The sequence below is a fragment of the Gracilinanus agilis genome, chromosome 3, assembly GCF_016433145.1.
Source record: "Gracilinanus agilis isolate LMUSP501 chromosome 3, AgileGrace, whole genome shotgun sequence".
In the NCBI taxonomy this organism is placed as follows: domain Eukaryota; kingdom Metazoa; phylum Chordata; class Mammalia; order Didelphimorphia; family Didelphidae; genus Gracilinanus; species Gracilinanus agilis.
The window spans coordinates 85,097,183-85,111,377 of record NC_058132.1 but is presented as its reverse complement, the minus strand read 5'-3'; the positions used below and the strand labels follow the sequence as shown (position 1 = coordinate 85,111,377).

At 39.1% G+C, this 14,195-nt stretch overlaps 1 protein-coding gene across 1 annotated transcript in view; it reads right to left on the bottom strand.

Moving 5' to 3' along the window:
• Positions 1-14,195, bottom strand: part of CSMD2 (CUB and Sushi multiple domains 2) — a 1,000,214-nt gene that overhangs the window by 52,496 nt on the left and 933,523 nt on the right. The window contains exons 50-53 of the mRNA XM_044668787.1: positions 4,579-4,770; positions 3,839-4,033; positions 2,486-2,659; positions 1,058-1,231 (exon numbers count right to left, since the gene is read on the bottom strand). Coding sequence (XP_044524722.1) covers positions 1,058-1,231; positions 2,486-2,659; positions 3,839-4,033; positions 4,579-4,770 — 735 coding nt within the window. The remainder of the gene's footprint in view (positions 1-1,057; positions 1,232-2,485; positions 2,660-3,838; positions 4,034-4,578; positions 4,771-14,195) is intronic.

Genomic DNA, 14,195 nt, shown 5'->3' with positions numbered 1-14,195 from the left:
GGGATCTGTGTATACATTTCTATGAGGGAGAATTAGATGGCATAGAACTAAAGATTTCATCCTACTCTGTACCCAAAAGGGTGCCCAGAATGGGCTAATGGCAATACTTTTTTATATTCTGTGGAAAAAGTATAAACACTAGAGTCCATATCCCAGATAGGGGAAAATCAACCATATTCTACATTCTATATTTTGTTATAGCAAACCTTTTGAGACCTTAGAGACCAATTGCCCAAACTGCAACCCTCATACCACTTGTGAGCCTCCTACCTTGCCCCAGACAGGGAAGAGAGGAAGTGCTCCCATTGGGCTGCTGGGCAGAGGGGCGGGTCATGTAAGAAATGTCCTAGGCTCATGTGGAGAGGGGGAAGGGAGCAGCCCCCTCCAGCACACTCTGGCATGTGTGCCATAGGTTCACCAACATGGTCCTATGGTCTTAAGTTGGAAGGGATATTTGTCGGTCCTTGTGGCTACAAACAAAATTGATCATTGGGCAAAGACTGTGTTTTAAATAGTCCCATTTTTCTTTTCAGATTCTTCTTTCCTTCCTACCCAACATATGTTCCATCTTGGCTAATGTATAGTATTTTATTAGTGACTAGCTAAGTGCTAATCAATTACTTAAGGCATGACTTTATAGGCAGATTTGTACTTTGAAAGTAGATTCTTGGATATTGTAGCCTTTAGAAGCCACAAGAATGAAGCTATAATGGTGGATACTATAATGAGATAACAGGTAAAGGAAAGATAGATAGATAGTGGTTTTAATGTCTTGTCTTGTCCTCTTACATATCATTAATTAGCAAGCTGCCCGCAATCTCTGCTCTAGATATCCTTAAACTTTTCTACTCTGAATCAAAATACTGAGTCTAATGAGTAATGCTGGATTTGAACCAGAGACTCCATTCTTGAATGTTCCCAAGAATAAGACACGTTATAGAGATGTCTTACTCTTGTCCATACTTCAAACCACTTTCAAACTCATCGTCTTTGTGAAGGTGAACGCTGCTTGTCCTTATCTTTCATCACTGCTAGGGAAAGCCGGTATCATACTTACGCACACAGAAAGGGGTCTTCCCTGACCAGCGATGGTCCTGCTGGCAGATGCGCACTGACATCCCAATTAGGCGAAAACCAGGGTTGCATTGGTATACCACACTGCCACGATAGCTGTAGTTCTCACCGTTGATTTGTCCATTGACAATGAGGTCAGGGGTCCCACAATGTCCAGCTTCAGGGTCCCCAGAGGGAAGGAAGTAACAAAGAACAATTAATCCACATGGAATGAAAGTGCCTAGTAATCCTTGCTGAAAGGCTATTCTCTTTCTTTTTATATTGGGAGGAAGGAGAGGGGAATCTAGAATAGCAAAGAGGGATTCCAATAAACAATAGCCATGTGATTATCACTAACACTGAGAGATTAGCTAGCTAGATGTAACTACATGCTATCCAATCAATTCCAGTCAATAGCTAACTTAGCAGGCAATGTTGAGAGATCCTGAGATTCCTAATAAGGAATTCCAAGATGTTGTTCCAATTTGCTGTGTTACCCTGAGCAAGCTTGTGCTTCCTCCCTGTCCCACAGAGATACTCTTCCTTATTATAACCATATCTATTGAATATTTGTTATATGTAGGATACCATATCAGAAGCAGTCCAAGCTTCCAGAAGACTTCAGTAAATACCAGCAAAACTAGGTAAGGTGGACACCAGTCAAAACCAATTAACCATATCATATGTGTTCTGATCCTGCTGCTGCTGATCTCACATTCATATCTTTCTTTCTACCCCTCCCCAATCCCAGGGAAATGTTTTCAAAAAGCTCCTCAAAAGAGCTCTTCAAAATGGGCATATTAAAAGGACATAACAAACATATAATTCCCATCAATGATAAAGAGAATCTTTTCATTACAGAAGCATTATACATTAAGAGTTCCTCTAGTCTGGAGTACAAATTGTTTTGCAAAAAGCTCCTCTATACTAGTAGTATCAAATTAAAATAGAAATAGATCCCTGCAAACTTAGAAAACCACAACTTAACATCATCTATGCTGCATTGTATTTTACTTTGTTAAACATTTCCCAATTACATTTTAGTCTCAATTCATGGAGCACTGAGTAATTTTGTGGGCTGCTTATGGATTGCTGGTCACTAGTGTGACAACTCTGCTCTACAATCTTGATATTTATATAGCGTTTAGAGATTTGCAGAGTATTTTCAATACATTATTTCACTTGATTTTAAAAATAACATGTGAGATATGGGCTACAAGCATTAGTATCTCCACTCTACAAATAACATCGAAGTTCAAAGCATTAAATGACTTGCCCAGTTACACACAGACTTGCAGGAGAGATGGAAGCTGGACCCAAATTTTCCTGACTCCAACTGGGGCACTGAATCAATTCTGCTTTGCTGCCCTCAGAAAGAAAGTAAAGGGGAAGGCTGGCAGTCCCTTTACCTTGTAAGACTGAGATCACTCACCAAGACAGCGGACTTCAGAACTACTCCAGAGGCCATTGGCCATACACTCCCTCACTCTTGAGCCAACTAGTGTGTAGCCTGAATTGCAGGAAAAAATGGCTGTTGCACCATAGACAGAGAGTGTCCCAATCCGATGTCCATTTGGGGGTGTTGGGAGATCTCCACAGGAGATGACTGAAAAAAAATGCCAAAAGCTTAAAAAGATTCAATTGTTGAAAGAGGGCATAGAAACTTTCAGGCAAATCAATAAGCTGCAAGGTTGTGACCACTAGGGAGGGAAATGAAAGCAAAACAAAACAAAAAAATCTAAAGCTTATATTGCTTGACATCCATAAAGACTAGATTCATTTGTCCTACAGTAATCAGGAAGACATCATATCATCTCTCTCAAAAGTCCAAATGATTCAATTTTGTATTATTTAAATTACTATCCCCTTTTCAATTAATTTCCTTCCAGCAAAAGAGAAAGAGACAGGGAGATAACAAGTCAGGAAACATCTATGCTGGTCTTTCCTGCCTCATTGCCTTCTTAGAATGGAGACTTGGACAGGGCGGGCCCTAATGCTTGGGGATCTAAATCTTCTTTATCATTTCCCAGGAGGTCCTAGGGTACACCCATCCATTTTCTCACTGTTTTCTTGACCACCCATATAGATCTTAATTTTCTTCAACCTCTAGTTTGTGTTCACTTTCATCCTTATGTTAACCCTTTAATTGTCTACTTTGATTTTTTTCTTCTTTGTTGAGATTTAGGGCTCCAGATACCCTATCAGTGCCATGATTGTTAACTTATAAAGAAGAAAAACCATCCCATCATTGTGGGGTTTCATATTTCACACATTCATGTCTCATACTTCTCTATCATAAAACAATTCTGTTATCTGTGTACTCACCTGCTGCTCTCCTCAAACACTACCTTCTCTCCTTTATCCTAGTGGTAAATGAAAATGGATGAAACTATATACTAAAAAAACAGCATTAATGAAAACCAGGAGATATCTCATTCAATAAATAAGATTTAATTAGGAGCCACTAGTCCTTTTCCCAATCCTGAGGCCAGGAAACATAACAGCCATGGTCACTAGTAGTTTCACTGATCTCTACCAAGGCAGATTCTTAGTTGTAGTGAGAGTACAGTGTGTATTTCCTATTTATCCTATATATAATTTGTTTGGACATAATGTTTGCTTATTATCTCTCCCTTTAGATTTTGAAGTATTGAAGGGCAAGGACTGTCTTTTATGTCTTTTTGTATCCTCAGTGCTTAACACAGTACCTGATACATAGTAGGTGCTTAGTGAATGTTTATTGATTAACCCTTCCCTTCTCCCTTAACCCTGGCCTCAGGCTTACTCTGACATGTGGGCATCGAATCACCAAGGCTCCACTTGCCATCAGACTGACAACGGATGACCCTCTGGCCAGTATAGTAGTAGCCTGGGTCGCAGATCAACATCAGCTCTGCATTGAACTGGTACTGGGTCTCATAAGTCAGTCGCCACCGTCCGTGTTCCACGCTGATGCTGCTGACATCTGGGCAACTCACAGCTATGTAGCCCCAAGCAAAAAAGAAAACACAGGGGATCTGTATGATGAAAGGTCCTAGCTAGGAGGTAGGAGATTAAGTTTCTTTCTATTTTCTACCACAAACTCACTGCACAAACCCAGAGAAGTAATTTCTCTTTGTCCCTTTTGTTTCTATATCATTTATAGATATACGTAGATATTTTGTCCCTTTTGTTTCTATATCATTTATAGAAATCTATATCCAATACAGATATTAGAATCATTCTAGAGAATCATTTCCTTTCACCACACATATTTTTTAAAATTAGGAACTCCAGGTTAATAATCTTTATATACATTTATCCATCCCCAGACCCTTTTTAGGCTGTTATTTCATCTGGAAGGCTCACTCTACTTCTCTCTACCACTCTATCCATGCCACTTTCTTCATTAACAATGTGGCCTAAAACTCACTGCTTCCAAGGGACCTCTCCACATTATCTCCATGTGTTCCCTACTTCCCCCATCACTTTCTTCCTGTATATCACCCTTGAGTTCTTAGACATTTAAGAGACTTACTCACTCACCCACACACTGCGGGGGGATGTTGTCATTGCTCCATACTCCAGTCTCTAGGCACTCAGCAGTTGCCTCTGTGTTAGGTGACAGGTGCAGACGGAAACCTTCATTGCAGCTGTACACAGCCTTGGTTCCTACTGTGTATTCCTTGCCAAACACAATTCCATTCTTGGGGGACTTGGGAATTCCACAGGAGAGGGCTGGTTAGGAGAAGAAAAGAGAATCTGCTAATGATGCTACCAAGTTTGGTCCCTGAGGGCATCCCTACTTTTCTCTCCCTGGTCATACTGGTAAGTCAGGTATGTATCCTCTAGATCAGAGGAGTCAAACATGCAGTCCACATGCTTTATGTAGCCCATAACACTCCTCAATGTGATCAGATCCATATGGAGATGTAACTGGGAAATAGTAACAAAATAAAAAATACAATAGGACATAGATAATGTTAAAATATGTGGTTTTCTAAGTCCAAATGCTGCCCATAGGAATTCTTATCTACCAGTGAGTGGGCTTCATTTCTATGAGTATGACACCATTGCCCTAGATCTGTGATAGTGATCCTATGGCACATATGCCAGAAGGGACTCTCAGAACCTTTTCTGTGGGCATACATGCCGTTGCCCCAGCAGAGTTCACCAGAATTCATTCCTAGAAAGCCAGAGGGATGCGGGGCCAGGCTGCTGCCCTCCCCATATCCACAAGTGCCTGAGGTCATTTCTCACATCACTCACCACTCTAAAAGGGGAGGCAGGGTTGCCCTGCTGCTCCAGGGATAGAGAGATAGGTAGTATATGTTACTCAGAGGTCTTACTGGAATTTAGGAGTAATGCAGCCTCTGGAGTTCAAAAATAATATTAGGATAAATAAGCAAAGACCTGCTAAAAATCCATTAATTTGGGGGCAGCTGGGTGGCTCAGTGGATTGAGAGCCAGGCCTAGAGACTGGAGGTCCTAGGTTCAAATCTGGCCTCAGACACTTCCTAGTTGTATAACTCTGGGCATGTCACTTAACCCCCATTGCCTAGCCCTTACCATTCTTCTGCCTTGGAGCCAATACACAGTATTGACTATAAGATGGAAGGTAAGGGTTTAAATTAAAAAATCCATTAATTCACTTCAACATTCAGTTATTATTTAGTGCCTATGTTAGGCAGGACAAGCATTGTTCCAGATAATGAGGAAGACATAAAAATATCACACAATTTCTGTCCCTAAAAAGCTAGTACAGGCATATAACACACATAAAACAAGCCACAATAACAGTAAAATTTATTATATGATATCTGAGAAAGAAAATATCATGTCTAACTAGAGAAGTGAAGGAGATTGGGCTTCATGGAAAAAAGTGGTAATACAGCTGATCTTGATATATAGGTAAAATTTCATCAGAAGGAAATGAAGGGAAGTAGTCTAGGCATAAAGAACAAAATGAACAAGATAGGGAGAGAGGAAAGATTAGAATATCTATCTTAAGGTCCCACCTCCTCTTTTGGTCCTTCCTAGTACCTTCAGCCTCTCCTTCCTCTGAAACCAGGAATTATCTGTATCAGAAATGTGGCACATAGCCCTAACAGCTTTGTTGTTCAGAAAGTCTCTGCTTTTTTGTTGCTCTCTATTTTCTACTCCACTCATCATCATATGCTATGTAATCTCCATGTTTCTCTTTATGAGGTGATTTCAGAATAGATAAAAGGCAGTTTTCCAGTCAAAGCCATTTGGAAAATCCTTTTTAAGGTTCCTACTAATGGCTTGGACACTTTTTTAAAGTAATTTTTCCCCATTATATTTTAAATGCTCTGAAAGCAGGTCAACAAAGTGTCAATTGACTGAGAGCTCTGTCCCTTCATTTCTAGATATGGTTACAAGAATGTAGTCACTGTAAGATAAATATTTATGATGTGCTAAAATTAATCCTGTTTATTTGTGTTGGAAAGGGAACAAAGCAAGTGAGGGGCAAGTAGTAGATGAGATTCTCAATTTAGGTTTTTGTAAATGTAAACTACTTGTATTTTCTCTAAAGAATGCAAAGTCTTACCAAATCTTTTTCTCCAGGGCAGTCTTGGTGAGACAACTAGTTAAGAATAGACAAGTGCACTAAAGGTTGTGAGAAAGTGATTTACCAATGCTTATATATTGTTTCTATTCCTTTAGTCTGTCAATGAACAACTATACTTGCAGCTCTGAATAAATTAAAGATGTAAAAGAAAATTGAAGAGGAGGGGTCCCTCTCCTTTGCTTTCCCATTTGATGATCTTATTTGTGTCTAATCTTTGAGCTTCTTATCCATTAGCTCCATGTAGGCATCTCCTTGATCTCTCCTATCTTAAACACAGACACACACACACAGATATACATACACACACCCTTACTTGATTCTATCATTCCTTCAGGCTATCATTCTTTCTCTCCTCCCTTTCATTCTAGAAAAAAATTTCTATGCTGATTGTCTCCTTTCTTTCATCTTCTACTCTTCAATCCCTTACAATCTGTTTTTAACCCAATTGCTCGATTATAATTGCTCTCCAAGTTTTCCAAAGATCTCTCTTTTTTAAAATTTCTGAAGTTAGGGGCACTTATGTAGTACAATGGAAGAACACCAGGCCTTGAGTACAGAGAACTTGGGTTCACATTTGGCCGTAGCCTCTTCCTGTATGATCCTGGGCAAGTCACTTAATCCTGATTGCTTGGCTCTTACCACTCTTCTGCCTTAGAATCTATATAATACTTAGTATTGACTAGTCATTGCCTTGATGAAAGTTCTCAAGTCTTTCAAATTGTTTTTCTTTATAAGATTTTATAAGATTGTTTTATGTAAACTGCCTTCTTGGTTCTGCTTATTTCACTTTGAAATTTAATTTCAAATTAACCAGAATTCTCTTACATTATCACTTGAGTCATTTCAACAATATTCCATTACATTTTACATTCATATATGTTCAGCCATTCTCTAGTTGTATAAGAGATTTTTAAGGCATCTTTAGGTTCTAATTCTTTAATTTTTCCTTTTATATTAATGCTCCTTTCAGGGTCACAATTGTTTCTTTTCCTTGTGACTATTCATTTTTTCAGAATTAACCTCCCTCTTAACTCCCATTTCCAGGCCCCCTCTTTTCCCTGTTGCATCTGATTTACAACCAACTGATTGTGTGTGTGTGTGTGTGTGTGTGTGTGTGTGTGTGTGTGTGTGTGTGTGCATGTACTCAAACCTTTGTCCTTTCAGACAAAAGCTAGTTTCATTTAATACTCACTCCCCTCCCTCCTTCATATTTGTTTATTTTTCACATATTCTCAATCATGATAATGTAGCAAGTTCCACACAATTCTTTCTCTTTTCCTCATTAATGTATTTGCTCTATACTTTCCTCTTTTCTTTCTTGTTTTTAAACCCTCAGAACAGAACTATTTCATCTCTAGGACCTAATTTTCTTATTTAACTCACTTAATAACCCCTGTAAACATTGATATTCTGAAAGTACACTTCTTTCTTTTCCCTCTATTGGAATGTTAGTATTATATTATATTATAATTTCCTTTCAATTCCACAAAAAAAAAAGTTTAGCTAAAAACTAGAAATTCTTGTATTCCAAGATCTTCCATTTTTTAGTAAATGTTACCACAGTTTACATACGATCCTATTTGCAGCCTCTTGGTACATGAAATGATTCTTTCTGTATCACTGCCACATTTTTTTCTTTAATATGAGAACTCTAGATTTTGGCTATGACATTCTTGGAAAGTTTTCGTTTTTGTTTTTGTTTTTTTGTCTTTGGTAGAAGTTGTCAGGTCTTGTGTGAACCAAACTATAGTTCTTTGGGACTATAACTGCTTAGCTATGCCAGTCTTTTCCTTTTAGAGTTTCTCTCAAGCAGTGATATGTAGATTCTATCTTTGCTATATGGTTCTAACAATTTTCATTTCTGATTATTTGATTAGAATAATTTCTACAGGATCAGGCTTTTTTTAAAACTCACAATTTTCAGGGGGTTCAGTGACTTAAATTATCTTTGACTTTTTTGTGTCGGTTGTTTTTAACATTTGATAGCTTATTTCCTCTATTTTTTTCAATCTTTTGGTTTTGTTCTAACTTTTCTTGCTTTTTCATGAAATCATTGATTTCTGTTTGGTCTATTCAAGTTTTCATAAATTCAGTTTCTTGGCTATGGTTTGCCATTTTCTCTTTTGAGCTACTTAATTCTCCTTCAAATTCTTTCCTCCTGTGCTTTTAATTCATATTTTGTCTCTTGATTTGTTTTGTCTAGGTCAGTGGTTCCCAAATTTTTTGGCCTACCACCCCCTTTCCAGAAAAAATATTACTTAGTTCCCATGGAAATTATTTTTTTTAATTTTAATAGCAATTAATAGGAAAGATAAATGCACCTGTGGCCATCACCACACCCCCTGGATCGCTGTAGCACCCACCAGGGGACAGTGGCACCCACTTTGGGAATCACTGGTCCAGGTGTTCATGTAGTTCTTGTGGAAAACTGACTTTTTTCTTTCAATCTCTTCATATAGTTGCTATAGCATTAGATTTATAATAATTTTTATACTGAAAGATGTTGGTCTTTTTTTTATATACTTCCTCACCTCTCCAACTTTAGTAATTGGGGCTTTGTGTCAGGGTAAGGTTCTACCCTTTGTCACACTTTTGGGTGATCCAGTTGGCCTAGTTTGTTCTTACTCTTTGTCTCCTGTGCTTTTTGCTGTCATTCTCTTTTTGGTATTTGGCTCCCATGGCTCTCTTTGGTATTCAGAGCCTAAATTTTCAGGGAGTCTCAAGACAGAGTTTTAGGGACTTTAGAACTCTGGCCTTGACTGTTGATCTAAGTGTGAAGACGTCACCCTTGAACAGAGGACTTTGCAAGGTATATGTGTTTTAATTTTTTTAATGGTCTCAATGAAGATGTTGGGGCTTTGAGACACAATATTACTATTACCTCTGGACTTCTGGCTGACTTTTTGTGCAGTTTTGGAGCAGAAGTCATTGTTGTTTCTTACTGGATTTTTAAAACCTTATTTGTTTTGATGTAACCCTCAGGATTTTGCTAGGATAGAATGAGAGAGCTGGGTGGTCTGCCTCTGGTTCAAACAGCAGTCTTCACCTACGAACTCAATTTCAAAGTCTAATGACCTTTTCTTATTTCTCATACTTCTTTCCCTTTCTGCTACATTCAACATAATTGACTATCACCTTTTTCTGGATATTTTTTTCTCTCTGATTTTATAACATAATGTCTTCTGGTCATCCTAACTGTGACTGCTCTGACCCAGGATTCTCTGGATCATCATTCATGTTCCCCTACACTATGTATGATATTAAAGCCTTTCAAAGTCTAGCTACAATTTATCTTTCTGGCTCAACTTTGTCTTATTTACCTTTACTCAGTATTTATCCATAGATGTATGAATTCGTTTATCATATCTAGAGGTCACATTTCCTTCTGTTGTTACTGTTTTCCCTTTTGATTTATCTATTTAAGTTCAAATCTGTGAACTTTCTTCTTCCTGATATCTTTAGTATTTTCAGTTTTTTTCCCCCTATTTTCCTTACCACTCACTTCCTGACTCCCCTCTGACTGCAGTTTCTTTAGGAGCTAAATCTCAAAGCATTTTAGCTTCCTTCTATAAGGATGGGATTTGTGAAAAGGGGATGGGACAAAAAGAGGCAGAGAAGGAGCTGCTGACAGTTGAGACCAGAGAGGGAGAATTCTGGAAAATGCTCTGGAGGAAGGAGGGAGAGGAGAGGTCTTCCGGCAGAGGACTGTGAGGAGAGAGGATGAGGATATCCCAGCTCAGATCTAGTCCTGAGGGCTTCCTGAGGATCTTCTTTTGGAAAATGAAACCCTGATTCTCTGATCAAAGCCATTCCATCACATCTAATCCATCAAGATTTCAACCATCAAGTCAGCTAAGTTTTTGGACTCCATTTTGGGAGCAATTTCTTAGTCTCCTTCACCCATTATGCAACTCTGCTGAGAGACCCTTTCAGTCAAAAACTTACAACTATAGAAAAGGATAGAAACAGAAAAATAGAAATTGAAACAGAAGAAGAAGGGACAAGGGGAGAGAAGCTTAGGAGTGGGAGCCATTAAGGTTCCCACCTAAGTGACAGACTCCATAGTAATAGAGAAGAGGGCACCCCAAAATCCCTCTGCCCTTCACCTCTTTCCCCAATCCCTGAATTGCAAATAATAAAAGCCATTCATCAGTCAGATAGCGTTCCAGACTGCCTGATAGACAACAAGGGAGAGGGGTTCAAGATGGAGGAAGCCAGACCCCCTGCTGTGAAATTAACTGATATGGGGAGATATGTGTAAACCCCATCCTTATCCAGAATCGGATTGGGGTACCACATACCTCGTCTTATAGGGAAGCCTCACCCTCAACTACTGTGGGGCGGCACAACCATCTAGGTCACCCAGTTTTGGGGTGACACACCCTTAAAGTCTCCCAGTGTATATTCAGCCCCAGGGAAGAGCTAGAAGAGAGAATCACTTCATAGACTTTCTCAATCTCCCAATCTGTCAAACATTCAGGTACTAGCTCTCTTTATTACTACAGTTTCACGCTGGGCAATTCATAGTTCACCAGCCTTGGCATCTGCCCCAACTGATTATGGGGTGTTCAGAACTGGCCCCAGTTGAATATTGTGATCTTTTTGTTTGGTTTGGTGGAGTGATATACATCTTCCTACATGCACATTATCTATTCCTGGTTATCTTTCCCACTCCCTCTTTTTCTTAGTTTCTGGCACCTGGCAGTTTAGACGTTTGAAGCACTAATGGTTTTAGCCATCAGAATGCTTTTACTCCTGAAGGGCTGTGGTCAAGGTAGCTGTCAAAGGCTAAACAAACTTTCAGAGCTTAGGGCTAGGATCTCTATGGTATTAGAAAAGGAGAGGTAGGAATAGGATGTAGGGGTGGATTTTGGTGGAAGTCCAGGTCATGTTCTTGGATTTCAAGTGTGGCCTTACCATCAGTAGTGTGGAAGGTGGGAGAGGGGTACTAAGTGAGTCAGTAAGAATCCAATTCTAGTTTGTTACTTTTTAAACATTCTTTTGGATTCTTGGTGTCTCAGACCATGGAAAAAGCTTAAATTGCTTTATCTTTGGTCCATAATTCCTGTTTTTATGCAGGTTCAAGAGAGGATCGAGGTGTCATGGGGGAGAAAAAACTCATCTTGTTGCTTCTATCCTTTATCTTCAATTATGCTATATTCTATCTAATTTGGACCACTAATTTCTCCTCAAAATTAAGAGTTCCTTCTTTAGCACATTTTCACATAGGCTGTCTGTCATGTTTAGAATGTTCTTTTTCCTCATCTTTACCTCACATTCTAGTTTCCTTCATGGATCAATTTAGGTTTCACCTCTTGTATGTATCCTTTTCCTGATTTCTCCAGTTGCTAGTTCTAGGTCTCTACAAAAGTTACTTTGTGTTTACTGCCCATGTTGTCCCCAACTCCTGCAGTAGATAAGAAGCTCCTTGAGGATACAAACTGTTTTGGATGTGTCTTTAAATTCCCAGTATCTATTTGGCTGTAGGTTCTTGGGCAAATTAATTGACTTTTCAGGTTGTCTGTTTCTTCATTTGTAAAACAAGAGGGTTTGAATGAAAGACTTTCATGCCTATATAATCCCTAAGCTGTATATTCAATACTAAATCCTATTATAATATTATCCTAAGATTTGTTCTTGTCAATTTTCAAAATTATCCCTAGGTTTTTAAGAGTGATTTTGCTGTATCTGAGGAATGTCCTTGCTAATAGTTCTGAGAGAATAAAAAGACACTTTTGGCTAAGACTGTGGTCCTTGATACCCCTTGGCCAATCTTCCTGGAACTAGGTGGCATCTAAGGGTACAGGAGGAATGAAAGGCTGAAGATCACAGTGCCAAGGAGACTATAGCTTGGGCTGACACCAATCTCCAAATGAAGATACTACAAATCATGAGCCTCCTCTGGAAATTAGATAGAAATTAGGAATTGGTAGCATTATTATCTAGTGTCTGTGGGGGAGTGCAACATGATAATGTGTGTTTGGTCTTTGATCTACTTATAAACTTGCCATGGTGAGAAAGTGAAAAGATAAGGAAGCTCTCTGTTCTTCAAATAGGAAGCTATATACATTTTATGGAACTCAAGTAAATTTTATTCAGATATGTACATGTCCACACTCAGAGAAACATATATGCCTGCAAATATATACATGTAGAGATATGCCAGTCAGTCTCCTACATCTCCTACATTCTACCACCTACTACTTCCATTTAAAGCCTCTGATTGAAAATGGTAGAAGGAAACAGGTGTGTGGATAGAATTTGTTCCCCAGGACTCTCTTACCCAGCATCCCATTTGCGTGTTCACACTGAATGCAAATGCTGGGTGCATACAAATGATAAAGTTTTGGAGTAACCCCATGTCTCTCTCTTTCTTTCCCTTAAGGTAGCTGCTGAACCAGGCTTTCAGCCAAGGAGGGGAATTTACACACGTGGTCTTACTTTAGTTAGAAAATTAGTTTTGAACTTCTAGTTGTTACTTTTAAAATTTTCTTCTACTTCAAATAAGTATTAATAAACTTTATAAAATTAATACTTGGAGTTATTAATATTAATTTAAATCTTACATTTTTGGCAACCAGTGAAGTTGGAAAAAGAGTTCTCATTTTTTTAAAGAAAGCATTTGAGTAAATGTAGGGAGTAGATAATTTTTTTTAAAAAGCCACATTTTTCTCCTGCCTCTTCTGACACTCTGCCCCTCTGTGGGCTGAAATGGATAAGCCACTTCCTGCTGCATTCCTCAGAGCTACAGGAGTCCATGCCCCAAGCACTGGCACCAGCTTCCCTACCTCAGCCCCCCAGCACTACTGGTTCCCCGAGTTTCCTGCACAGAAGGTAAGAAGCTAATCCCCTTGGGGTGACTGTATATAGCTGAGTAGCTGATCCCTACCTCCTGGTGCAGCTATATCCCTTCTCCCCCATTTGGGTCTCAAGTGTGCACTAGCCACTTGTACTTCCAGTTTGGAGCTGAGGTGGCTCTTAGACCACTGAGCACACCCTGTGTTCCCCCTGCACACAGAATAACACAGTGTGGGAAACCACCATGACAAGGGCAGCCCCCTCCACACTGCCCAACCCCAATCCCAATTTGCTTCCAAGCTGATTTTAAACTAACCCTGGGAAGCTTTTATAGCCTCTTAAGCCTGCATTCTACACCCACAAAATCCTTTTGCTCTCCTAGACAAGTTTAGTTAAGCAGCTCTGAGGAGTTTTTACCTTCAAGGAAATGTGTTGCATTGTGTCTAAAATAGAAAGCTTTTGTTTTCCCTCACCAACTTAACCTTTAGTGAAAGCCTTTTGGCCACCCTCCATTTTTAAACTAGTTAAGAGGGGCATGTCTAAGTATGCTGTTTACAATCATGGTGCAGAAAATGCAGGAACAGTTTCCTTTCCATTTGAAACAATTTTTGTTCCCAGAGAACTTTACTGTGTTCGAACAAATCACAATTTCAGAATGGCTTTGTTTAGCACTGTTCCTGGATGGGCTATTATTCATAGGATATTTTACACTTTATCTATTTCTCCTCAAGAAAAATCAACAGGTTACCTTGATTAGCCTACAGACTCAAAT